The following is a 27,028-nucleotide window of genomic DNA, read 5'->3' on the forward strand; positions in this document are numbered from 1 at the left end:
CTTGTGCATGCCCTCATCATCTCCCGCCTCGACTATTGCAACATCCTCCTCTGTGGCCTACCTGCTAACACTCTCGCACCCCTCCAGTCCATCCTCAACTCTGCTGCACGACTTGTTCATCTCTCGCCTCGCTACTCCTCTGCTACCCCCCTTTTGCAAATCCCTTCATTGGCTCCCATTCCCCCAGCGTATTCAGTTCAAACTACTAACACTGACCTACAAAGCCATCCATAACCTCTCTCCTCCGTACATCTCTGAACTAATCTCCCGATATATTCCCTCACGCAACCTCCAGTCCTCCCAAGAGTTCCTTCTCTTCTCCACACTTATTCGTTCCTCACGCAATCGCCTCCAAGATTTCTCCCGAATATCCCCCGTCCTATGGAATTCTGTGCCTCAACACGTCCACCACACCTGCATCCTTCAGACGGAACCTGAAAACCCATCTCTTCAAACAAGCTTACAGCCTGCCATGACCTTGCTTGCTGCCACCTCAACCAACAACACCAGAGCTACTGCAACCCCTCAACCTACTGTCTCCGCCCCATTCCTATAGAATGTAAGCCCGCAAGGGCAGGGTCCTCTTCCCTCCGTACCGTTCTATCATTGTTAGTTTGTTTACTGTAAGTGATATCTGTATTTAGTATGTAACCCCTCCTTATGTACAGCGCCATGGAATCAATGGCGCTATATAAATTATTAATAATAATAATAAAAAAAATAATAATAATAATAATACACTCTTCAAGAGAACCTGACACATCAAAAAACGCTATTAACCTGCAGATATGCCATGAGGCCGCCCCACTGGAAGACCACCTGCAAGGAGGAAATTAACTTTATTCCTCCGGCAGCTGCAATGTCAGTCACTGCTCAGTACATAATGAGCGGCCGCTGTAACCACCAGTGCATCAGTGCTGAGCCGGCTGTCTGTCAGTGTCAGGACATGGTTGCAGCCATCGTTTACTGATCGCTGACTGAAACCACACTGGTCGCGCTTCTATTGACTCGCCCCCTGGGCCGTGGGGCACTCGGATCCAGGCAATAGGGGAACGATGGGAGTAGTAGTGGCAACCCGGTTCCGTGGCTCAGGGTGGTCAGGCCAGTGGTAGTCCGTTATGTGCTGATGATTATGTCCGACTACGCCACCCGTGGATTGCGGTTATTAGGAACCGCCGCTGCATGCAGACCGCTGGGGCTGATGAAGTGTGCAGCTAGGGTAGTGTGACTCCCCACGGGAAGAGTGCGGCCCCAGGGCAGTATAGTGGATGGTGGGAGTGATGGTAGTGAGAGTCCCAGTGCTGATAGTGCTGGAGGAGCAAGGAGCACACAGACAACAGGTTGCAGTCCAGGGTCTTTACTAAACAGGTAAACTGACCCACAAACAGTCCCAGCTAGGAGGGGACCTGGATGTCTGAGAGCAACGGGGAAATTGGCCCTGGTCAGGGTGAGGGTGTAGGCCTACCGTGCTTTCTGCGCTCCTTCTGGCTATCTCCTCGTTATAGGGTAACAGCCCACGTTTCCAAGCTTTCCGTGTATTCTTGCCTGTATGGCCTGCGACGTGGGTTCCTTTCTGCTCCCAGCCTTGTACGGTTTTATTGGTCCCTTCGGTTGTGGCAGGGCCTCCAGGCTTCTTAGGCCAAGCAATATACAGTCCCTTGCAGACTGGTTCTCTGCTGGGGGATGTAGAATCCTCCCAGCCTCAGACACCAAAGTCTGGTAGATTAAGTCCTTTATCTGCCAAGACAAGCTCACTTCGCCTCTTGTCTCTGGCTTGTGGCTCTCCTCCTGCCACACTTCCTCTTAGGTGCAATACAAAAACTGTCTGTCCCTGCTCTGCTCTGGGGTAAGTCTCAGTCCTGAGACTGGCCTTCAAGTTCTCTCTAACCCTGCCCCCAGTACCAGCTTTTATAGGGGCAGCCAGCTCCCCCTACTGGCCTGAGACAGGAGGCATTGCATGCTAATGTTCCCCTGACTAGAGAACCTCCCCCTTGCTCTCAGACACAGCTTTAATTACACTCGTGGCATCCAGGCCAGGGTGACACATTCCCCCCTAGTGAAATTTAGTACTCCGGGACTAAACAATAAACAAAGGCAATATGCATGACTATAAAACATTAACAGACAAACGACGCACAGATTGAGTTCTTAAGGTCACAGTGTGGTCTGTGACCGGGTGTCCATATCACCAATACAACGGGGAGCCTTAACCAGGTGGGGGTCTGTCCTACCCCAAGTCCTTTACAGTCTTAGTTCATTCCTGGGTTAGGCTCCGAACGCAGTCCATACAAGGTCCCGGTTATAAAAAGTCCATAACCTTTGAGTCCTTACGGTAGCTGCAAGAAACTGAAACACAGAATTACCAAACATGCATGTAACTTGGCAAACATTTCAACACTTGGCAACAGGGTTATTTACAATCTTAGTACACTCTATATTTTCCAGCGAGCGGGTATCTGTCCCTTTGTGCTCCTGGTTAACCTACGTAGCCCTCTGTCTGGTGGTGGACCAACCTGGCTTTCCCCACTAGCGTTAGGGGTACAGCTACCAGCTGGGTGTACAGGTAGGGCAGGCAGCTGTCTGCGGGTCCTTTGGCTTACCGCAGGCATGGCAGGCTCACTGTCAGCAGAGGGTTGACTCTCCTGGGCTGCTGGTACAGGCTCTTCTGCCTCTGGAACCGCTTGCTCCTCTTCACCTTCCAGCTCTGGTGTTGGTTGTTGCTGTGCCGATTGCAGGAAATGCAGGACGGGTACGACTATGGCATCATTTATGCGAGTCCAGGACTGAGGGAACTCTCCGAGAACGGTGCTGATCATTTCTTCCTTGTCCTCTGCGGGTTCAAGGTCACTCTGATCCTCTTCTGCACTACGGAGTTGCTCGGGGCATCTTTTGAGGTGGTCTCTGGAGACGGTGCTAGTGGTTTCTCCTCCGTCCTTGGTGATCACGCACACCTTCGGGTTGTCGTGGTCAGACTGCAGTACGGTGTAGGGTTCCCTTTCCCACTGGTCGTCCAACTTATGTAGCCTTCTCTTCCGCTTCAGGACTTGCTCACCAGGTTCTAGGGGACCAGCAGGGGCGTGTTGATTGAAGAGTTTTTCTTGCCTCTCTCTCACCTGGGCCAGGCTCTTCTCCACACTCTCCTGTACCTTCTTGTACTGCAGTTGCCTTTCCGTATCCCAGTCCGCATCCGGGAAGGTGTCCTCAGGTATTAGGACTCCCATCTCCAGGTCTACGGGCAGCTTACCTGGTCTGGCTCGCATCAGGTAAGCCGGGGTGCAGTTTGTAGCATTCACCGGGATATTGTTGTATAGGTCTATCAGGTCCGGCAGTTTTTCTGGCCACAGGCTGCGTTCCTCCAGGGGCAACGTCTTCAGGAGATCAATGACTATATTGTTCATCTTCTCACACATCCCGTTGGTTTGTGGATGGTAAGGCGTTGTCCCAATCTTCTTACAGCCATAGAGGTTGCAGAACTCTTGGAAGATTTCAGCTTCGAATGCTGGACCCTGGTCTGTCAGAACCTGTTCCGGATACCCGTGTGGACGGCAGAAGTATTGCTGGAAGGCTCTGGCCGCTGTTTGGGCTGTCAAGTCCTTTACCGGGACCACCACTAGAAAACGGAAATAGTGGTCCACGATTGTCAGGGCATAGATGTATCCTGACCGGCTGGGAGCCAATTTGACGTGGTCCAGAGCTACCAGCTCAAGAGGCTGCGTGGTGACGATGGGCCTCAAGGGTGTCTGCTGGCTGGTGCGGTCCTTCCTCCTCAGGTGACAAGGGCCACAGTCTCTGCACCATTTTTCTACAGCTCCTCTCATGCCGACCCAAAAGAACCTTCCTCTTAGCAGGAACTCCAGTTTCTTCCAACCGAAGTGTCCCGCTCTGTCATGGTAAGCCCCCAGGACCATGGCTGCATCTCACCTTGGGACCACGACTTGCCAGGTCAGCTCGTGCGTCCGGTGGTTAACAATCCTTCTGCACAACTTGCCTTCGTAGAGGAACAGCTTGCTCTTCTCCTTCCATAGCTGCTTGGCTTCCTCTGGGGCATCCGGATCCATGCGGGCGTCTTCCTGGGTCAACAGATCTTTCACCAGGCGGATGGCAGGGTCACTATCTTGGGTCTCGGCCCAGCTGTGGTGAGGTAGGGGATTGATCATCACGGTTGTTAGATCCTCCTCCTTCACGCGGTGGGAGTGTTGAGCGGCTCCATACCGGTGAAACGCGGGGAGTTCTACCTCCTCCAGCTCTTCTGGGTCTTCGTCACCTTCAGGTAAGTGAGGCATTCTTGATAGGGCGTCCGCGTTGGCGTTGGTTTTGCCTGCCCGGTACTTGATCACGAAGTCATAGTTGGAGAGACGGGCCATCCACCGCTGTTCCAGGGCACCCAGTCTTGCATTGTCCAGGTGTGTCAAATGGGTTGTTGTCCGTGTACACGGTGAACTTTGCGGATGCCAGGTAATGCTTGAAGCGTTCCGTAACGGCCCACACCACCGCCAAGAATTCTAGCTTGAAGGAGCTGTAATTCTCCGGGTTCCTCTCGGTGGGCCTCAGCTTCCGGCTGGCGTATGCGATCACCCGTTCTCTGCCCTGTTGGTTTTGGGACAGTACGGCTCCCAGTCCCACATTACTGGCGTCTGTGTGGAGAATGAAAGGCTGGCCGTAATCAGGGTAGGCCAGGATCTCATCCCCCGTGAGGGCCATCTTTAGTTGGCGGAAGGACTCCTCTTCCGGTTTATCCCACTTGAAGGGTGGCTTTTGACTTCTGGACTTAGACTGTCCGATCAGGAGGTCCTGCATAGGAGCTGCCATCTTAGTGAACCCGGGGATGAACCTTCGGTAGTAGCCTACCAACCCGAGAAACTGTCTCACCTCTTTGATGTTCGAGGGGCTTGGCCAGCTCTTGATTGCCGTGACCTTGTCAGGGTCGGGGGCCACTCCTTCCGCGCTTACCACGTGCCCTAGGTACTGGACCTTTGGTTTCAACAGGTGACACTTCGATGGTTTCACCTTCAGGCCGTAGCCTGCCAGGGCTTCGAACACCTCGGCCAGGTGCTTTAGATGGTCCTCGTAGGTTTTCGAATAGACGATCACGTCGTCCAGGTAAAGGAGGACCGTCTCGAAGTTTCGGTGCCCTAGACAGCATTCCATCAGCCGCTGGAAGGTCCCTGGTGTGTTGCAGAGCCCGAAAGGCATGCAGTTGAATTCGCTCAGTCCCATCGGGGTGGTGAAGGCGGTCTTCTCCTTGTCAGCCTCTGCCACAGGAACTTGCCAGTACCCGCTAGTAAGGTCCAAAGTAGAAAAGAAGTTAGCTGATTTTAGTGCGGCTAAAGACTCCTCTATTCTAGGCAGCGGATATGCGTCTTTGTGGGTGATACGGTTGATTTGTCTATAGTCCACGCACATTCTCATGGTGCCGTCTTTCTTTTTCACCAGAACCAAGGGGGCTGCCCAGGGGCTACAGCTATCTCTAATGACCCCAGCTTCTTTCATTTCCCGCAGCATACCCTTGGCGTTCTGATAATGTGCAGGGGGTACAGGTCGGTGTCTTTCTTTTATCGGTGGGTGGCTCCCTGTGGGGATGTGGTGTTCTATCCCTTTTACTCTTCCGAAGTCTAGCGGGTGCTTACTAAAGACTCTCTCGTACTCCTGTACCACCCGGTAGACTCCTTGTTTTTGGTGCAGGGGAGTGGAGTCAGCACCCACATGGAGTTTCTGGCACCAGTCCTCCTTTTGTTTCTGGGAGCCATTACCCTCCGCCTGTGGAGATGGAGGCAAGGGTTCCACGGCCCTGATAGCTTTGTGTTCGACAACAAACAGTTTGGCGAGTGTAGCGTACCTGGGTAAGTGTACTTCCCTCTCCCCAATGTTGAGGATGCGGACGGGCACCCTCCCATGACGGACATCAACCACCCCCCGGGCTGTCAAAATGGTGGGCCTGCTGTCTGAGTACACGGGTTCTACCATGGCTTGGTAGTCTCTACCTCTCAACCCGATTGCAGTCCGACACCAGATCATCATTTCACTTTTGGGAGGCATGGAAATGGGGAATGGGTCACTCAGTCTTACGCTACCGATCTCACCACCAGACAGTTCTACCTGCTGCCTTATCATCAGGGCTTTTATCTCTTTGTTGAGGACTCTCTGTTGGCTGGAACTAGCATTCACGCCACCTGTTGTAGAGTTACAATTACCTCTGAAAGACTATTTTCAATTACGTTAGTACCCACAGTTATTTTAGGGTGACTTTCACGTCGGTCAATGTCCACAATAATCACTCCCTGTGCCGGCAGTTCAACTTTACCAATTTTAATGGTCATCTCCTTGAACCCCATCTGCGGCACGGGTAAGCCATTACTGGCGATGATGCTCAAGTTACTGTATGGATACCGTGTGATATCAGCATCAGTCCAATACTGCTTAAAAAGTACATAAGGGATAGTGGTTACTTGCGACCCAGTATCCAGCAAGGCGCTCATGGGGATACCGTCCAGCACCACGGGTAAAACCGGGCGCCCCCCAACGTACTTATCACGCCAATTATAAGGGCCTGGTGATCTTATGCCTGGGGGTTGGCCCTCTGCCCCAGGTTGGACCCGTTTAAATTACAGTACCTGGAAATGTGTCCGGGCTGGTTGCATCGACGGCAAATGGGCTGTCCATCCTCTGCGTAGCGGTCTGTGGGCCTCCCTCGGAACGACGGGATCCTCCTCTGTCGATGCCACGGGACATCCTCCGGACTTGAAGCCAGCTCGATGGGTCTTGACGGGTCCACTTGCAACTCCTGGACGGTCCTGGTCAACGCCTCGACGCTCCTGGTCAGCTCCTGGACTTGGTGGTGCAGGTCTTTCGACGGGGCTTGGTTCAGGGCCTGTGCATCAGCCCCCACGGGGTCCATAGAGGAGGGCGCCGCCTCCTGGTGGTAGGTGAGAGCAGGGCGCCGGGGGTTTATAGCACCACTTTTTGCAGGTTCACGGAGCACCCTTATGGCCCTGTCCTTCAATTGGGCAAAGGTCAGATCAGGGTTCTGAAAGAACATGAGGCGCAGTTGGGCCCTGTGGGCGCTAGACAGCAGACCTTCTATGAATTGTTCTGTCAGTAACTTATCCGTTTCCTGCACACTGCCAGGGTCAGTTTGTTGGATAGCCCTTAGGGCTTCCTGCAAATTTAGGGCATAGTCTCTGATGCTGTCCTGTGCCCGCTGCTTACATCCATAGAACCTCATTTTAATTTCAGCGGAGGTACGTGTGTCAAAGGTACCCCGCAGCCGGGCCAGAATACCCTTCACAGTCCTTTTCTCCTCAGTGGGCCATGATTTTACCTCCCTCTGGGCTGCGCCAGTTAACTGCCCTGTTAATATGCTGACCTTCTGTTCCTCTGTCAGGAGGTAAACCTGGAACAAACTGTACAGCCTTTCCTTAAAGTCAGTTAGGGCATGGGGCTCCCCTGAGTACTTGGGCAGCCAGGCCACTCCAGGGATGTAGGGCAGGGAAAAGGGCATCACCGCTGCTGCAGCTGCGTTGGTGGTAGTGGGGGCCTCTGTGTCCGACATCTTCCTCCCCCCTAGTCAAGCGTGGCCTACCTTCCAATGATCTTCTTCTGTAGGCCGCGGCTCCGCTGCTGCTGCTCTGGACGAGGACCTTGCGTCGCGTCCTGATGACGCCAGCGTCGCTCTCTCTCCCTTCCAGGACCTTGCGCAGCGTCGGTGCGTGGGGCGTAGCTTCGGGTCTCGCGCGCTTTCGGCGTCCACGCCCCTCTTCTTCCTGCTTGGCGTCCTGAAGATGGCGTCCGATGGCGGGAAGCAGCTGCGGATGGCGGGAAGACGGCAGAAGACGGCGGGAAACGGTCCAAGATAGCGTCTGATGGCGGGAATCGGCTCCGGACTGCGGGAAACTTCACCACAGGTAAGTTACAAAAGTCTTTTTCAGGCACGCAGTACCCGGTGGTTGCGGGCACGAAATCCTTCCGACTACGCCAAAGCTGACTCGCCCCCTGGGCCGTGGGGCACTCGGATCCGGGCAATAGGGGAACGATGGAAGTAGTAATGGCAACCCGGTTCCGTGGCTCAGGGTGGTCAGGCCAGTGGTAGTCCGTTATGTGCTGATGATTATGTCCGACTAATCCACCCGTGGATTGCGGTTATTAGGAACCGCCGCTCCATGCAGACCGCTGGGGCTGATGAGGTGTGCAGCTAGGGTAGTGTGACTCCCCACGGGAAGAGTGCGGCCCCAGGGCAGTATAGTGGATGGTGGGAGTGATGGTAGTGAGAGTCCCAGTGCTGATAGTGCTGGAGGAGCAAGGAGCACACAGACAACAGGTTGCAGTCCAGGGTCTTTACTAAACACGTAAACTGACCCACAAACAGTCCCAGTTAGGAGGGGACCTGGATGTCTGAGAGCAACGGGGAAATTGGCCCTGGTCAGGGTGAGGGTGTAGGCCTACCGTGCTTTCTGCGCTCCTTCTGGCTATCTCCTCGTTATAGGGTAACAGCCCACGTTTCCAAGCTTTCCGTGTATTCTCGCCTGTATGGCCTGCGACGTGGGTTCCTTTCTGCTCCCAGCCTTGTACGGCTTTACTGGTCCCTTCGGTTGTGGCAGGGCCTCCAGGCTTCTTAGGCCAAGGAATATACAGTCCCTTGCGGACTGGTTCTCTGCTGGGGGATGTAGAATCCTCCCAGCCTCAGACACCAAAGTCTGGTAGATTAAGTCCTTTATCTGCCAAGACAAGCTCACTTCGCCTCTTGTATCTGGCTTGTGGCTCTCCTCCTGCCACACTTCCTCTTAGGTGCAATACAAAAACTGTCTGTCCCTGCTCTGCTCTGGGGCAAGTCTCAGTCCTGAGACTGGCCTTCAAGTTCTCTCTAACCCTGCCCCCAGTACCAGCTTTTATAGGGGCAGCCAGCTCCCCCTACTGGCCTGAGACAGGAGGCATTGCATGCTAATGTTCCCCTGACTAGAGAACCTCCCCCTTGCTCTCAGACACAGCTTTAATTACACTTGTGGCATCCAGGCCAGGGTGACACACTATAACTGAAAGCCAGGGGCTGCAGGAGGAATAAATTTCATTTCCTCCTGGCAGTGGGGCTCTCAGTGCAGCAGCTGGACAGCTTTAGAACAATATTAACCTGCATATTAATCCCATATCTGCAGGTTGATGAAGCTTTTAGACATGACGGGTTCCTTTTAAAGAGGACCTGTCACTTGCCATAAATATGTATTTTTCTTTTACTTGGGGTAAATGCCACTGTTCTCCCGAATCTGGTATTGTTTTTCTTTTGTTCGTGTTCCTCTCATTTCTTGATATATAACTTCCTCTTCCCTCTATGTGAATCAGGAGAACAGTGTCAAAAGTACATTTTTATGGCAAGTGACACGTCCTCTTTTAAAGTGAGATGTTTACTGTACCCCAAAGTGGTGATGTACATTGTAGTGGATATTTTATAGAAATACAGTAAATCACTGATCCAGCTGCAGGTGCTGTATAGATATGAATATCCACTAGCTTAAAGAGCCCATCACTGATAAAAGTGGATTTTTTTTAATATATATTTTATTAGTCCAATTAAAATATTCAAGCTATGTTCCACTGTAATAGAAAGTTTTCCTCTCTATAGTCTAATATATCCTTCTGTGTTAAGGATAGATTGTATAAGAAGTACAATATAAGTGTATCTAATTCTATCAGATGCCTCCAACTATTGATTAGTGCCACTAGTGTATTATATGGCACATATATTGTTCAAGATATTTGCTTATAAGTATAAGTTTATACTACTCTTGTGATATATGACACGTATTATCGTTGTTCAAAGTTACATTATTAAACTATAGAGTGCAAAACTTTCTACTACTGTGAAATATAGGTTGAATATTTTAATGGACTCATAAAATATAATTAAAAAAAATCCCCCTGTATCAGTGATTGGGTATTTGAATAGAATTAGCCTGATAGGCAGTGGTCTCCAACCTGAAGCTCTTCAACATTTCCAAAACCATGAAGAAAAAAAGGGGAAGCGCCCCTAGTGGAAATCATACAAGGTGGATGGAACACTTTAAGGTGATAATTACTTACCCTGTGCGGCACAACTCTGCACAAGTAGGAAAGAAGAAGCTCCCTGAGGGGTGCAGCTACACCCACAGGGTTCCAACGGGAGTCCAGAAATTTGGATGACGGATGATGGGAATGGGTGATCGATAGCGCTGCCCAGGAACGGATGCCACAAAAGAGTGATCTTGAAACTGTATATTTATTTGCTACACGTTTTGAGGCTGTTCTAGCCTCTTCATCAGGCAAAAATATATATAAAAAGACATGTCTTGTGGCATCGGTTCCTGGGCAGCGCTATCGATCACCCATTCCCATCATCCGTCATCCGAATTTCTGGACTCCTGTTGGAACCCAGTGGGTCATCAGCAACAAAATTGTTGTTGGTTCTCTCCCCAATATCTTAGCAATTTCAGAAGTTCTGTATCCCTCTGTAAGACTTGTAACAATTTTTGACTTTTCTGAGTCAGGTAAATCTTGTTTTGGCCTATTTTTGCCTGGGGAAAACAAGCTGCCTAATAATTCTGCACACCTTACACCGCACACTCGCTCATTACACATATACTCGTACATATCACCTGCTCTGCTTCATCCAGTAAGCATTGAAGTTTATACAGCTTGAAGTTGGAAAATCTGCATAAAAATGATGATATAGTCAAAATATTAATTTGCCTAATAATTCTGCACGCAGTGTACAGACAATGTACTATAGAGCTTGTTAGCACCATTTCTTTTCCTTTTACACCCCACTAATTATACAGGTAGCACAGATACATTCTGATGATACCCCATGAAGTTTACTGGATTTGTGTAATTAATGACTTTCTTGTTTTCCGGTACAGATTACCCATGGAGGACACTACGACTAAAACCCAACTCAAATCTGATCAAGTGGTTGTACCTTCCCGACTTTGCCAAAAGGCCAGATCCAGTATTTCTAATTTGTATGTGAATTAGCCGTACATTACTACTTTATGCGCATAATAAGCATTATATAGCACTGGAAAAGATACTTACCCATTTAGGAGGGCATTGTGCTTATGTTTTTAATAAGAACTCTAAGAACCTGACCCTATTTTTGGGTACCAAAATTCGGCTGTGTTGATTTTTGGAAGGCGGCAAAGTTCCTGCCACTTTGACACCCTCAAGGTTGGTTCTGGCCGGGCCAACCAGCAAGGAATTTTGAGCAGGTCCCTACCCTTCCAGGGTTTTAGTAGGTTGCAACAATATATAGGACAAGCCTTCCTTTTACACTGGTTGGTGTACTTTATAGTTAACCTCTTTTACCTATCCCTTCACTTTGTTCCCACAACACAACCAATCATTATGCCTGGCCCCTTGTGGAAACCGACTATCAGCTCCTGTCTCCTGGGGAACCCCATTTAAATTTTCCAGAGTACCTTTTACTGTCAAGTCTCTGAGCTAGGCAATCTTAAAGCTGTCCTGGGACTCCTCCAAGTCAGGGATATTGGCTTCAGGGGATACATCCTCATCTTCCTTTCTAGCCAGAATTTCACCTTTTATATCATGTGACTTTGTTACCGTAGCCGACTCCTGGCGGCATACCGGACTACTGTGTGCAACAGGTTTAACCTGTAAGTCCCAGAACAAAGGAAAACCTTGAACAATAACAATAGCATACAACAAGTCCTTGACCACTCCCACTTGGTTGTGACTCAGAACCACAGTCTGAGCGTTTGTCGACCTGGGCCATGGGATAGTTCTTGGCGTCTCCATGAATATACAGTACAGACCAAAAGTTTGGACTCACCTTCTCATTTAAAGATTTTTCTGTATGTTCATGACCATGAAAATTGTACATTCACACTGAAGGCATCAAAACTATGAATTAACACATGTGGAATTATAGAATTAACAAAAAAGTGTGAAACAACTGAAAATATGTCTAATATTCTAGGTTCTTCAAAGTAGCCACCTTTTGCTTTGATGACTGCTTTGCACACTCTTGGCATTCTCTTGATGAGCTTCAAGAGGTAGTCACCGGAAATGGTTTTCACTTCACAGGTGTGCCCTGTCAGGTTTAATAAGTGGGATTTCTTGTCTTATAAATGGGGTTGGGACCATCAGTTGTGTTGAGCAGAAGTCTGGTGGGATACACAGCTGATAGTCCTACTGAATAGACTGTTAGAATTTGTATTATGGCAAGAAAAAAGCAGCTAAGTAAAGAAAAACGAGTGGCCATCATTACTTTAAGAAATGAAGGTCAGTCAGTCCGAAAAATTGGGAAAACTTTGAAAGTGTCCCCAAGTGCAGTTGCAAAAACCATCAAGCGCTACAAAGAAACTGGCTCACATGAGGACCGCCCCAGGAAAGGAAGACCAAGAGTCACCTATGCTTCTGAGGATAAGTTTATCCGAGTCACCAGTCTCAGAAATCGCAGGTTAACAGCAGCTCAGATTAGAGACCAGGTCAATGCCACACAGAGTTCTAGCAGCAGACACATCTCTTTGTAACGGGTCTGGGAGGCGGAACCTCTGAGCAACTTATACAAGAGGGCGGTCCTTGTAAGGAAGCGGGTGGCGACCAGGGAAGACAGGCAGGTAGTCACAGCAGGTGACCGGGACAGTCTCTGGGTAAACGGGCAGGAGGTCACAGCAAGTGACCGGGGCAGTCTCTGGGTGAACGGGCAGGAGGTCACGGCAAGTGACCGGGACAGTCTCTGGGTAAACGGGCAGGAGGTCACGGCAAGTGACCGGGACAGTCTCTGGGTAAAGGGTAGGTACGACCTGTGACGGCTGAGCCTCCAGGTAGGCTAGCAGGCAGATGGCAGATGTGTGCTCCCAGGTGAGCAGGCGAGAGTCTCTGGATAAGCAGGTGGTCACAGCATGTGACGGCGGAGCCTCCAGGTAGGCGAACAGGCAGGTAGCAGATGAGCGCTCCCAGGTGAGCGGGCAAGAGTCTCTGGACTGGCAGGTGGTCACAGCACGTGACGGCGGAGCCTCCAGGTAGGCTAACAGGCAGGTAGCAGATGAGCGCTCCCAGGTGAGCGGGCAAGAGTCTCTGGACTGGCAGGTGGTCACAGCACGTGACGGCGGAGCCTCCAGGTAGGCTAACAGGCAGGTAGCAGATGAGCGCTCCCAGGTGAGCGGGCAAGAGTCTCTGGACTGGCAGGTGGTCACAGCACGTGACGGCGGTGCCTCCAGGTAGGCTAACAGGCAGGTAGCAGATGAGCGCTCCCAGGTGAGCGGGCAAGAGTCTCTGGACTGGCAGGTGGTCACAGCACGTGACGGCGGAGCCTCCAGGTAGGCTAACAGGCAGGTAGCAGGTGAGCGCTCCCAGGTGAGCGGGCAAGAGTCTCTGGACTGGCAGGTGGTCACAGCACGTGACGGCGGAGCCTCCAGGTAGGCTAACAGGCAGGTAGCAGATGAGCGCTCCCAGGTGAGCGGGCAAGAGTCTCTGGACTGGCAGGTGGTCACAGCACGTGACGGCGGAGCCTCCAGGTAGGCTAACAGGCAGGTAGCAGATGAGCGCTCCCAGGTGAGCGGGCAAGAGTCTCTGGACTGGCAGGTGGTCACAGCACGTGACGGCGGAGCCTCCAGGTAGGCTAGCAGACAGGTAGCAGGTGAGCGCTCCCAGGTGAGCGGGCAAGCTGGTCCATAGACAGACTGACAGATGTCGGAAGGCAGACCGTCGGACCTCAGGCTAGCAAGCAGGTAAGCGGATAACAGGCAGGAATCAGACAGCAAACTGGCAGGAAACTGGCAGGTAACTGGCAGGTAACTGGAAACGGGACCTGAGGGCTGAAGCAGAGTAGTGAACAGTGCAACAACATTGCTCGGGCACCTCCATTTTGGAGGAGGTGCCTTATATATGGTGAAGTCCTCCGGCCATTGGCCGGGGACTCCTTAGGACGGCGCGCGCGGCCCCTTTAAGAGGGGGGGAGCGCGCGCGCGCGCGCCCTAAGCACCGTGGCCGGGAAGGAGCGCGTGCTGCCAGCAGAGCGGGAGGAAGACGCCGGGCTCGGAGCGGAGAGGTGAGGGGAACAGCGTCCCTGCCTAGCAGGAGGCAGGGACGCCGACGCTACAGTACCCCCCCCCCCCTTTAGGCCCCCCCTTTTTTAGGCCAGGCAGAAATTTAGCAAGGATGAGAGGGGCATGGATGTTCTCCCGGGGCTCCCACGTTCTCTCCTCAGGACCAAACCCCTTCCAATCTACAAGAAAAAAGGGCTTTCCTCTTACCCTTTTGGTGGCCAGAATGTTCTCTACCTCAAACTCGTTTTCAGCGGAAACCGGAGCAGGAGGCGTACCCGTAGACTTGGAAAAAGAATTAAGTACCACGGGTTTGAGGAGAGATACATGGAAGGAGTTAGGGATCCGCAAGTTGGCCGGGAGTTTCAATTTATAGGCCAACGGGTTGATCTGACTGATGACCTCCAGAGGACCGATGAACCGAGGCCCTAACTTATAGGAAGGAATCTTGAGCCGGACATACTTGGACGAGAGCCAGACTTTATCCCCAGGATGGAATTGAGGAGGATCCAGACGTTTTTTGTCAGCGTGTCTTTTCATACGCTCGGACGACTGAAGGAGTGCGGACCGGGTACTCTCCCACATGGAGGAAAATTTGTTAACAAGAGATTCCGCAGCCGGATTATCCACCGAGGTGGAGACAGGAAATGGGATCCGAGGATGCTGACCGAAGACTACAAAAAACGGGGATTTGGAGGAAGATTCGCTCTCGTGATTGTTGTAAGAGAATTCGGCCCATGGCAGGAGATCCACCCAGTCAGAATGGTGGGCATTAACAAAGTGCCGGAGGTAACTGGTCAGGATCTGATTGATCCGCTCCACTTGACCATTAGACTGAGGGTGGTAAGCGGAGGAGAAGTCCAGGGTGACGTCTAGCAGTTTACAAGTGGCTCTCCAGAAGCGTGAGGTGAACTGTACCCCACGATCCGACACGATGTGGAGGGGCAGGCCATGAAGGCGGAAGATGTGGTGGATAAAGTCTTTAGCCAACTCGGGTGCAGACGGGAGGCCTGGCAGGGGAACGAAATGAGCCATCTTGGAAAAGCGGTCAGCGACCACCCAAATGACCGTACAACCGGCAGAGACGGGGAGATCGGTTATGAAGTCCATAGCTATATGCTGCCAGGGGGCAGCAGGTACTGGCAGAGGAAGGAGGCGACCGGCTGGCAGGTGTCTCGGAACCTTGCTGCGGGCGCAGGACACACAGGCAGAAACAAAGTCTATTACGTCCTTGTGCAGGGTAGGCCACCAGTAGTGCCGGGTAATAAGCTGGAGGGTCTTTTTCTGACCGGCGTGGCCAGCTAGTTTAGACGAGTGACCCCAGTGTAGGATCTTCTCCCGATCAGGTACCGATACGAACGTCTTACCGGGAGGGAGACGATTTAGACTCACGGGAGCCACCTGCATTTGACGCGCCCCCTGGGCCAGTGTTGTTGGGGATACCCGGAGCCGGATCAGATGGGGGTTGTAGTCTCCGAGTGGCTGTGACCCGGTCCGTGCCCAGGGTGTCAAGCTCAGTGTGTGGCAGTCCTTACTGATGTTACTAAAGTTCTTTATGTCGACTACGCCACCCGTTGAATTGCGGTCATTACGGCCGCCGCTGCAGCAGGGTCCGCTGAGGCTGATGGTGTTTGTGCAGCCCAGGTAGTATAACCCCCAACGGGAGGGGTATAGCCTCAGGGGGTCAGGTGCAGAGGATGGTGGTTGTGGAAGTGCAGTGAAGATGGTAATGAGAGTCAGAGTCGGGTTGTGCAGTTCAGGGTTCTTTACTTACTGCTGTTCTTATACCGGTCACTCCGGCCTTGAGTGACCACCCGAGCCGTGCTGCGTCCACCAGGTCCTGGACTCGGCCAACCCCCAAGTAGTTCTGGAGCGTGGTTCTGAGCTCCCTTTCTGTCCTGTCCTCGTCTCTGGCCTTCCCCACCAGGGATCCACCTAAGTCCGGCTCCCTCGGGCCTCTTGTTGGTGAACCCTTGTCTCTGGGTTCCCTGACCCTATGCGTGGTCTGCCTTCCGGGTGGATATGGTGGGTGGCCGTGGCAGATTCTGCCCACGGCCTCCGGTTCCTGGCTAAGGTGTGCTGTAGCCTCTGCCAGCTTGGGATCCGGTACCCTGTTGGCAACTCTTCACCCTTAGATTTAGTTTGGGCTCTCAGAGTTCCTTCTTTCTCCCCCTCTGGGTCTTTCTTTCTCCTCTCTCACTCTTGGCCTTGGGGCTGCTCTGCTCCTCTGCTTTCCTCCACTGCTCTGCAGAAGACTGACAGACTGACTTCTCACAGACTGACCTCACTCTGCAAAAGACCCTGTCCTAAGATGGTGCCCACCTTATATACTCCCTCTATGTGTGAGCTCAGGTGACCAGCACCCAATGAGCTCCTAGCACTACCCAGACTGCTCCCCCTATCTGCCCCTACACTACTGGGATGTTCCACCCCCCTCCCACTCCAGCCAGGAACAGACACTGTCGTACCTGCACATTTCTCTAGTGGGAGTACCATCGGTCTGTTCCTCGGAAATGGGATGTGTGTAGTGCATGCAGCTAACTGAGCTCAGTTCCACACTCCATCCTTACCCGGGAGTGGAATATCACACCTCTGGGTTGAGGTGCAATACCCCTGTAGCAGCCGAATCCTCAGGGTGCTACATTCCCCCCTGGTAAATCACAGCACGTCCTCGGGCTGTAAGATATAAACATCCAAAAACATACATTTTTTTCATAAAACATAAACATATAAAACATATAAAACATCATCAGCAGCAATAAACTTTTCATATAAATAACATTTTTGTAAACATTCCTGTCTCTGGTTCCTCCGGTCACGGTGCAACTTGTGACCGGGTAAAGTGCGACAGTCTCTCTTGGAATAAAACAGTTTCCTATAAAACCGGTAGGGGGCGCTTTAGGAAGCGCAACTATATACAAGGGGATATGGCCGCTCTCAGTCCTCGGCCAGGTATTAGGGAGGAATGACCACTCTCAGTCCTCGGTCAGTGGAAATAGGGACACACGGGATTAACAGTTCACTTTGCTGGTCCCAACGGGGACTATATTTTAACTAGAACAGTTCTTATACCCTGACGGGTAACTTTATACAGTCTCTCTCTACCGTACTCAACGACGGCGTCCTCCTGCTCTTTCTTTGTGGACAGTTTCAGTTTCAGACCCGTCCGGGTCCTCTTGCTCCTCCTCACACCGCAGCTCCTCCTCCGTCAGGCGATGCACATGGAGGGCGTAGGGTCCTTTGGCACACTTGTGCCGGGTGAAGGTGACCTCGTCCCCTAAATACAGGTCACGACCTCTGTGTCCCTCCGGTAGGTGGGACTCAACGTCTCTCCTGGTCACAAAGACGTCGCCTGGGGTGCGGTGATCCCTGATGAAACCCCACCCATGCTGCAGATTGAACTTTATCACAGTCCCGATGGTACGGGGACCATGCGCTGCACGGGGGTCTCTCCTGGTCCGGCTCTTCTGCTCCGCGCTCCTTATTTGGGCTTGTTGTTCCCGGACCCGCCTCTCTCTCCGCTCCCTCTCAAAGACCTCGAGCTGCTGGCGGCAGCACTCTGCACGCTCCGCTGCGGCTGCCCGAGTCTCCTGAGTGAACCCCATGAGGTCTTCTCCGGTGGGATCCCACTCAAACTGGGTCTCTTCTAGCGGGGGCGAGATCCTCTTCATGGGCTTTGGAGCCGGGATCAGGGGTTCGCACATGGCCCTTGCTTTTTGCAGCTCCAGCTGGATGTATTCCTGGGGCCATATGAAGGGCTGCCCATCCGGGCACGTAGGCTGGGCGAACAGGTCCTCACCCAGGTGCGGCACTTTAGGTGTTATGGGCGCCGTGGTGGTAGCGGCGCCCGGGTTAACCAGGCCTTGCGACCAGGCCTGGGGTACCTTGAAAGTAAAGGGCACCGTAAGAACGGCGGCGCCCTGTGTTACTTGGCCCTGCGACCAGGCCGGGGGCTCCGCGGAGGTAGGGGGCGCTGTTGGTATTGCGTCGCCCGGGGGTACTAGGCCTTGCGACCAGGCCGATGGTACTTCCTGCTTGGCCACGCTCGGGGTCGAGGCGTGTGACGTCACAGGGGTCGCGGCTTCCGTTTAAGGCCTAGTCTGCGGCGGTGACGTTGCAGCGACGGGCACGGCAGGGGGTACTTCGGGCTCTGCGACGGGGAGCTGGGGCAGGCACGCGGTTTCCCGGCTCGGGGTAGTGACGTCCCCTTTACCTGCCTCCATTCGTTCGGCTCCCTTCTCGGCGCCGTCTCCGGCCTTCAGTCCTCCTGCGCCATCCTCAGAGGCGGTCTGTCTCCTCGTCTCGGGTGGCGTGCTCCGCTGACGAGTCTCGGTCTGCTGGGCCATCTCTCGGCTCCACTCCGCCAACGTCTCTCGCTGCACCCGGGCCATCCTCCGTGCGAGGCCCTCCAGCGCAGTCTGTGCACACTCCCGGTCTCGGGGGAGCTGTGCTAGGATCTCCAGCAGGCCTTCTGGAGTGGCGACCTGCAACAGGCTCCTGACCACTGGGTCGGTGCTGCCTGGGGTGGCGGCCCGCATCAGGCTCCTGACCACTGGGTCGGTGCTGCCTGGCTCTCCCTCCATCTCCGGGTAGGCTCTCTCTGGACTCTCTTCCAGACGTCTTGTCTCCGGGTGCGCTCTCTCCAGACTGCTCCAGGCGACACCCATCTTTGTTCTCTTCTTCTGTCTCCGCCCACATCGAGGGTGGTCCCGGGGCAACTTCAGTTCCAGGGGCAGTTCTCTCACGCTGATGGACACTTCCAGCATCACAGTCTCTGTTGGTGGGGGCGGTTTCCGCTTTTGGCGCCATTCTTCGACCTGGCCCACGATGGGAGGTGGCCTCTTGCCACCCTCTGGCACGCCCATAATGGCGTCCGCTCTTCCAAGGCGGGAAATCTTCGGAAATGGCGGGAATCGTCTCCCAGTGGCGGGAAACTCCATGGATGGCGGGAAAAAGCTGCAAATGGCGGACAACCGGCGGGAAACGACCTGTGATGGGGCCCGATGGCGGGGACCCTCCGGAACCGGCAGGAGACTTCTTTTTAAGGTAACGATGAACTTTTCTTCAGGCACGCAGTACCCGGTGGTTGCGGGCACGTAATCCTGCCGACTACGCCAAAGTTGACGCGCCCCCTGGGCCAGTGTTGTTGGGGATACCCGGAGCCGGATCAGATGGGGGTTGTAGTCTCCGAGTGGCTGTGACCCGGTCCGTGCCCAGGGTGTCAAGCTCAGTATGTGGCAGTCCTTACTGATGTTACTAAAGTTCTTTATGTCGACTACGCCACCCGTTGAATTGCGGTCACTACGGCCGCCGCTGCAGCAGGGTCCGCTGAGGCTGATGGTGTTTGTGCAGCCCAGGTAGTATAACCCCCAACGGGAGGGGTATAGCCTCAGGGGGTCAGGTGCAGAGGATGGTGGTTGTGGAAGTGCAGTGAAGATGGTAATGAGAGTCAGAGTCGGGTTGTGCAGTTCAGGGTTCTTTACTTACTGCTGTTCTTATACCGGTCACTCCGGCCTTGAGTGACCACCCGAGCCGTGCTGCGTCCACCAGGTCCTGGACTCGGCCAACCCCCAAGTAGTTCTGGAGCGTGGTTCTGAGCTCCCTTTCTGTCCTGTCCTCGTCTCTGGCCTTCCCCACCAGGGATCCACCTAAGTCCGGCTCCCTCGGGCCTCTTGTTGGTGAACCCTTGTCTCTGGGTTCCCTGACCCTATGCGTGGTCTGCCTTCCAGGTGGATATGGTGGGTGGCCGTGGCAGATTCTGCCCACGGCCTCCGGTTCCTGGCTAAGGTGTGCTGTAGCCTCTGCCAGCTTGGGATCCGGTACCCTGTTGCCAACTCTTCACCCTTAGATTTAGTTTGGGCTCTCAGAGTTCCTTCTTTCTCCCCCTCTGGGTCTTTCTTTCTCCTCTCTCACTCTTGGCCTTGGGGCTGCTCTGCTCCTCTGCTTTCCTCCACTGCTCTGCAGAAGACTGACAGACTGACTTCTCACAGACTGACCTCACTCTGCAAAAGACCCTGTCCTAAGATGGTGCCCACCTTATATACTCCCTCTATGTGTGAGCTCAGGTGACCAGCACCCAATGAGCTCCTAGCACTACCCAGACTGCTCCCCCTATCTGCCCCTACACTACTGGGATGTTCCACCCCCCTCCCACTCCAGCCAGGAACAGACACTGTCGTACCTGCACATTTCTCTAGTGGGAGTACCATCGGTCTGTTCCTCGGAAATGGGATGTGTGTAGTGCATGCAGCTAACTGAGCTCAGTTCCACACTCCATCCTTACCCGGGAGTGGAATATCACACCTCTGGGTTGAGGTGCAATACCCCTGTAGCAGCCGAATCCTCAGGGTGCTACACATTACTCTGGCGGGATCGATGATATGTTTAGGTTCTTCCTCGAGATCAGACACCAGAAAGGATCGGGACAAGGCGTCTGCTTTGATGTTTTTGTCAGCCGGGCGAAAATGAAGAACAAAATCAAAGCGAGCAAAAAACAAGGACCACCGGGCTTGGCGCGGGTTAAGTCTCTGGGCATGCTGGAGGTAAGCCAAGTTCTTGTGGTCAGTGTAAATTATTACCGGGTGAAGAGCCCCCTCGAGCAGGTAACGCCACTCCTCCAATGCCAGCTTGATGGCCAATAACTCTCGGTCTCCTATGGAATAGTTGCGCTCGGAAGAGGAGAAGAGTTTGGAGAAGAAGCCACAAGTTACCATTCTCCCGGAAGATGATTTTTGGGTAAGTACCGCTCCGGCTCCAGAGGAGGAGGCGTCAACTTCCAGGAAGAACTGCTTGTTGCCGTCCGGGCGATGCAGCACCGGGGCGGAAGAGAAGGCCTGTTTTAAGGAAAGAAAGGCCTCCTCTGCTTCGGGCGGCCACTCTCTGGGATTAGTGCCCTTACGGGTGAGCGCGGAAATTGGGGCAGTCCGGGAAGAGAAGTGCGGTATGAAGAGACGGTAGTAGTTGGCGAAGCCCAGGAACCGCTGAATAGCCTTCAACCCCTCCGGTCGAGGCCACTTCTCGATGGCAGACAGTTTCTCAGGATCCATTCGTAGGCCGGTCTGAGAAATTATGTAGCCCAAAAACGGAAGCGAGGTCTGCTCAAAGAGGCACTTCTCATATTTAGCGAAGAGGTGGTTCTGCCTGAGCCTGAGCAGGACCTGACGAACATCCCTCCGGTGAGTCTGGAGATCCGGAGAGAAGACCAAGATGTCGTCCAGGTACACCACTACGCAGGAGTAGAGAAGGTCCCGGAAGATGTCATTGACCAACTCTTGAAAGACAGCGGGAGCGTTACAAAGACCAAAGGGCATTACCAGATATTCATAGTGGCCGTCCCGGTGTCACGGGTGTGTTGCCACGAAGATCGTCACGTGTACACAGCCTGACTTCTCGCAGCTGACTTGTTGGTGCTTTGTGTTTTTTCGGCAGTGAAGGAGTTAATTCTCTCTCTCTCTGGGCTAGCTGAGGTCCAGCCTCGCCCAGCTGCAATCAATGCTTCTTTAGTGAGACTCCTTCATATTCCTGCAGGTCTGTTTGGGAGGTGTCGGTGAAAGCTTTTCATTCAGACTTACAGAGCGGATCGTGGTGTTTGGAGTTGCTGAGATAAGTGTATTTGGAAGTGTTTTTTCCCTTTCCTCGCTTTATCATTTATCTCCTTTCCCGTTGGTGTTCCCTCTGTTGTAGTTGTGTAGAAGTTGTATGCAAGGTGGTTTTGTTTTTTCCCTTGTACTGTCTCGTTCGTCTAAATACTGTGTGTGGGCATATTATTTCTGGTTCCCAATTGTTGTGATCGGGGTCCTTCTCAGGACTAGATTACTGAGGTGCAGGGATCCTTAGGAGGTAGGGGTTACGCTGGCGGCCTGGACCTCTGTACCTTTAACAGTACCTCCAGGTTGAGGGATTAGTCAGGGCCCCAGCTTAGGGTCAGCTTAGGCCCCCTACCTCCAGTATTCTGTGACAGTGTGACACTCGGGTGTTGAATGCAGTCTTCCATTCATCCCCCTGACGGATACGGACCAGGTTGTACGCCCAACGGAGGTCCAGTTTGGTGAAGATTCTAGCCCCCCTCAGACGATCAAATAATTCCAGAATGAGCGGAAGGGGGTACTTATTCTTCACCGTGATCTGGTTAAGGCCTCTATAGTCTATACGGGGACGGAGAGAGCCGTCCTTCTTTTTAACGAAAAAGAAGCCTGCTCCCGCCGGGGAGGTAGATTTCCGGATAAATCCCCGGGCCAGATTCTCCTCAATATATTCGGACATAGACCGGGTCTCAGCAGCGGACAACGGGTAAATACGCCCACGGGGAGGAGTAGTACCGGGTAACAGGTCGATAGGACAGTCGTATGGTCTATTAGGGGGTAATGTCTCTGCCTCCTTTTTATTAAAGACATCAGCATATGACCAATAGGGAATCGGAAGTCCAGGTAGATTAGTTGGGGTAGGAGAAGGACGGACGGGATGAACGGGAACCAAACAAGTCTTATGGCAGTCCTGTCCCCAGCGAAGGACTTCTCCGGTCTGCCAGTCAAGCACGGGTGCATGTTTCTGGAGCCAAGGTAGGCCTAGTAAGAGGGCGTGAGAGAGTCCAGGCAGAACATGAAAGGAGATGCTCTCAGAATGCAGCATTCCCACCTGCAGAGTAATGGATTCGGTGATGAGTTGGATGGGACGTGGTAAGAGGCCCCCATCCACGGCAGCGACAGATAAGGGTACAGCCAGAAGTTTGGTGGGAATGCGGTATTTTTCTACCAGGGACAGTGAAATAAGATTCCCGGCTGCTCCAGAGTCAAGTTGGGCTAATTCGAAATAACGGTTCTCCCCGCAGATGACTGAGATTGACAGCAGCAGAGATGGAGAGGGTTTATTCTTGTCTAGGACGACCTCTCTGAGCGATCCTAGACACAGGCGTTTCCCGACCTCTCCGGGCAGGTACGGATCCGGTGCTCCTTACTGCCACAGTAGAAGCAGCTCCCCTCGGCACGACGTAAGTCTTGACGGGTTTTGACCATCTTGGTCTGGTCGACCTGCATAGGCTCAGGAGAGTGTGCCTGGGGAGTAACGGAGGGAGTGACGGGTTTCTGGAAGGTAGGAGCTAGACGTGGAAACCTCCTCTCACGGGTGACCTCTTTGGCGCGCTCCTGGAACCGTAGGTCAATCCGGGTGGCAAGAGTTATTAAGTCGTCGAGAGTGGTAGGAACGTCTCGACCGGCGAGTTCATCTTTAATACGGCCGGACAGACCCTCCCAGAAGACAGATACCAGAGCGTCGTTATCCCAGGCCAGCTCCGAGTCAAGGGTACGAAACCGTATGGCATATTGGCCCACGGTGAGACTTCCCTGATGGAGGCGTAGCAGAGACGAAGCGGATGAGGTCTTCCGTCCGGGTTCATCGAAGACTTTCCGGAAAGCCGTGAGAAAGGCTGACAAGTCGGCCACAAGGGGGTCTCCTCTCTCCCATAGAGGATTTAGCCAAGCCAGAGCCTCCCCCGTAAGGTGGGACATGATAAAGGCCACTTTGGACCGGTCGGAGATAAACTGGTGGGACAAGAGTTCAAAGTGCAGGGTGCACTGGTTTATGAAGCCCCGAGCTTGGGCGGAGTCACCTCCGAAGCGAGGAGGTGTGGAAAGCCGGGGTCCAGGACAGGATACCATGGTGTTGGTGGGCAGCGGCGCTGCCGGGTTGCGAGTCATGACACTAGCGGTGGTTGCTGGTGGAGCAGTCAGTGTGTCCAGGCGGGAGTTGACATTCCGCAGGTGACTCAGGATGGACTCCTGTTGGGACAGTTCATGACATAGGTCCGAGAGCGAGGGAGCTTGGGTGCCACCGGGTTCCATGGCCCGAGCAAACTGTAACGGGTCTGGGAGGCGGAACCTCTGAGCAACTTATACAAGGGGGCGGTCCTTGTAAGGAAGCGGGTGGCGACCAGGGAAGACAGGCAGGTAGTCACAGCAGGTGACCGGGACAGTCTCTGGGTAAACGGGCAGGAGGTCACAGCAAGTGACCGGGGCAGTCTCTGGGTGAACGGGCAGGAGGTCACGGCAAGTGACCGGGACAGTCTCTGGGTAAACGGGCAGGAGGTCACGGCAAGTGACCGGGACAGTCTCTGGGTAAAGGGTAGGTACGACCTGTGACGGCTGAGCCTCCAGGTAGGCTAGCAGGCAGATGGCAGATGTGTGCTCCCAGGTGAGCAGGCGAGAGTCTCTGGATAAGCAGGTGGTCACAGCATGTGACGGCGGAGCCTCCAGGTAGGCTAACAGGCAGGTAGCAGATGAGCGCTCCCAGGTGAGCGGGCAAGAGTCTCTGGACTGGCAGGTGGTCACAGCACGTGACGGCGGAGCCTCCAGGTAGGCTAACAGGCAGGTAGCAGATGAGCGCTCCCAGGTGAGCGGGCAAGAGTCTCTGGACTGGCAGGTGGTCACAGCACGTGACGGCGGAGCCTCCAGGTAGGCTAACAGGCAGGTAGCAGATGAGCGCTCCCAGGTGAGCGGGCAAGAGTCTCTGGACTGGCAGGTGGTCACAGCACGTGACGGCGGAGCCTCCAGGTAGGCTAACAGGCAGGTAGCAGATGAGCGCTCCCAGGTGAGCGGGCAAGAGTCTCTGGACTGGCAGGTGGTCACAGCACGTGACGGCGGAGCCTCCAGGTAGGCTAGCAGACAGGTAGCAGGTGAGCGCTCCCAGGTGAGCGGGCAAGCTGGTCCATAGACAGACTGACAGATGTCGGAAGGCAGACCGTCGGACCTCAGGCTAGCAAGCAGGTAAGCGGATAACAGGCAGGAATCAGACAGCAAACTGGCAGGAAACTGGCAGGTAACTGGAAACTGGACCTGAGGGCTGAAGCAGAGTAGTGAACAGTGCAACAACATTGCTCGGGCACCTCCATTTTGGAGGAGGTGCCTTATATATGGTGAAGTCCTCCGGCCATTGGCCGGGGACTCCTTAGGACGGCGCGCGCGGCCCCTTTAAGAGGGGGGGAGTGCGCGCGCGCCCTAAGCACCGTGGCCGGGAAGGAGCGCGTGCTGCCAGCAGAGCGGGAGGAAGACGCCGGGCTCGGAGCGGAGAGGTGAGGGGAACAGCGTCCCTGCCTAGCAGGAGGCAGGGACGCCGACGCTACACTCTTCAACAACTGTTAAGAGGAGACTTTGTGCAGCAGGCCTTCATGGTAAAATAGCTGCTAGGAAACCACTGCTAAGGACAGGCAACAAGCAGAAGAGTCTTGTTTGGGCTAAAGAACACAAAGAATGGACATAAGACCAGTGGAAATCTGTGCTTTGGTCTGATGAGTCCAAATTTGAGATCTTTGGTTCCAACCACCGTGTCTTTGTGCGACGCAGAAAAGGTGAACGGATGGACTCTACATGCCTGGTTCCCACCGTGAAGCATGGAGGAGGAGGTGTGATGGTGCTTTGCTGGTGACACTGTTGGGGATTTATTCAAAATTGAAGGCATACTGAACCAGCATGGCTACCACAGCATCTTGCAGCGGCATGCTATTCCATCCGGTTTGCGTTTAGTTGGACCATCATTTATTTTTCAACAGGACAGTGACCCCAAACACACCTCCTGACTGTGTAAGGGCTATTTGACCAAGAAGGATAGTGATGGGGTGCTACGCCAGATGACCTGGCCTCCACAGTCACCAGACCTGAACCCAATCGAGATGGTTTGGGGTGAGCTGTACCGCAGAGTGAAGGCAAAAGGGCCAACAAGTGCTAAGCATCTCTGGGAACTCCTTCAAGATTGTTGGAAGACCATTTCCGGTGACTACCTCTTGAAGCTCATCAAGAGAATGCCAAGAGTGTGCAAAGCAGTCATCAAAGCAAAAGGTGGCTCCTTTGAAGAACCTAGAATATAAGACATATTTTCAGTTGTTTCACACTTTTTTGTTAAGTATATAATTCCACATGTGTTAATTCATAGTTTTGATGCCTTCTGTGTGAATGTACAATTTTTAAAGTCATGAAAATACAGAAAAATCTTTAAATGAGAAGGTGTGTCCAAACTTTTGGTCTGTACTGTACCTTACCTTCACCCCTTCCCAGGGACTAGCACATGCTGAAATGTGGCCCTTGCCAGGGTCACCAAACTCCCTGAATCAAGAAGTCCTGTCACTTGGACACTGCTCACAGTCACCTGGCATTCCTGAGGCCCCTTGCCAGGATGAGGAACAGCACTGCAGGCAGGGTACGCGAAGTGGGGGTAGCACCAGCCTGCGATGCAGTCCATTGGCTCTGAGGTCAAGGGACAAATGGCTGATATATGAAGCAGGCATGACACCTCCAGCAGACAATGTTACTAGATGTACTTCTTGTACCCGGTGTGTCAAAGTCACTGGCAGAATACTGGAGGGGAGATATGTTTTACTGAGTCTGTTAGCTTCAGTGATGTGAAACATGGAAGTCTTCTCCTGCAAAGTAGGTACAGAGAGGGTTAATCGGCCATTTAAAAGGGCATGTTTTATAGGTGAATGACTGTAGTGCGGGCAGAATGTCATTCACCATATCTCCACCCCAGGGTGTGGTCTGGGCTTTAAATAGCCAGCCTTTTCACTCAGATGTTGGGCAGTATCTTTGCTCCAGAGAGGAGCTTGCATGTATTGTGCTGAACCGTGTATGGTTAACCCTGAGTGGCCGGACCCCGGCCGATATATGGACTGTCCTGCATCTTTGTATTTTGGTTTTGCCGTTATGCCTAATTGGCTGTATTTACTTTATGAACTCTAGGTTGGTTTATGATGTTTGAATAAACCAACCCGAAAACTTAAAGAGACAGTGTTCCATGTGTACCTCCGTGTACAGCGGAGCAAGCCCCTTTACCACACCGGCTTAGACCCATCCTAGGTCTTTGTGCACCCCTCAACCACTGCATTGGCCCCTTCTTTTGGGTCTCCAAGAAATGTGACCTCAGGCTCCTTTGATTGCTCAGGGAGTTCGCCATGGCCAAGTATGTTTTCACAAGACTCACAAGGTCATCTGTATTTTAGTGATCTGCTTGGGCAA

General features: G+C 53.2%; 1 protein-coding gene across 1 annotated transcript in view; it reads left to right on the forward strand.

The window, feature by feature from the left end:
• Window positions 1–27,028, forward strand: part of LOC141271488 (piezo-type mechanosensitive ion channel component 2-like) — a 143,756-nt gene that overhangs the window by 52,213 nt on the left and 64,515 nt on the right. Inside the window, exon 24 of the mRNA XM_073681553.1 lies at window positions 10,884–10,985. Coding sequence (XP_073537654.1) covers window positions 10,884–10,985 — 102 coding nt within the window. The remainder of the gene's footprint in view (window positions 1–10,883; window positions 10,986–27,028) is intronic.

Source organism: Phyllobates terribilis, unplaced genomic scaffold (genome assembly GCF_046119375.1).
Source record: "Phyllobates terribilis strain yellow unplaced genomic scaffold, ASM4611937v1 Scaffold_5__5_contigs__length_657084704, whole genome shotgun sequence".
NCBI classification, from domain to species: Eukaryota; Metazoa; Chordata; class Amphibia; order Anura; family Dendrobatidae; genus Phyllobates; species Phyllobates terribilis.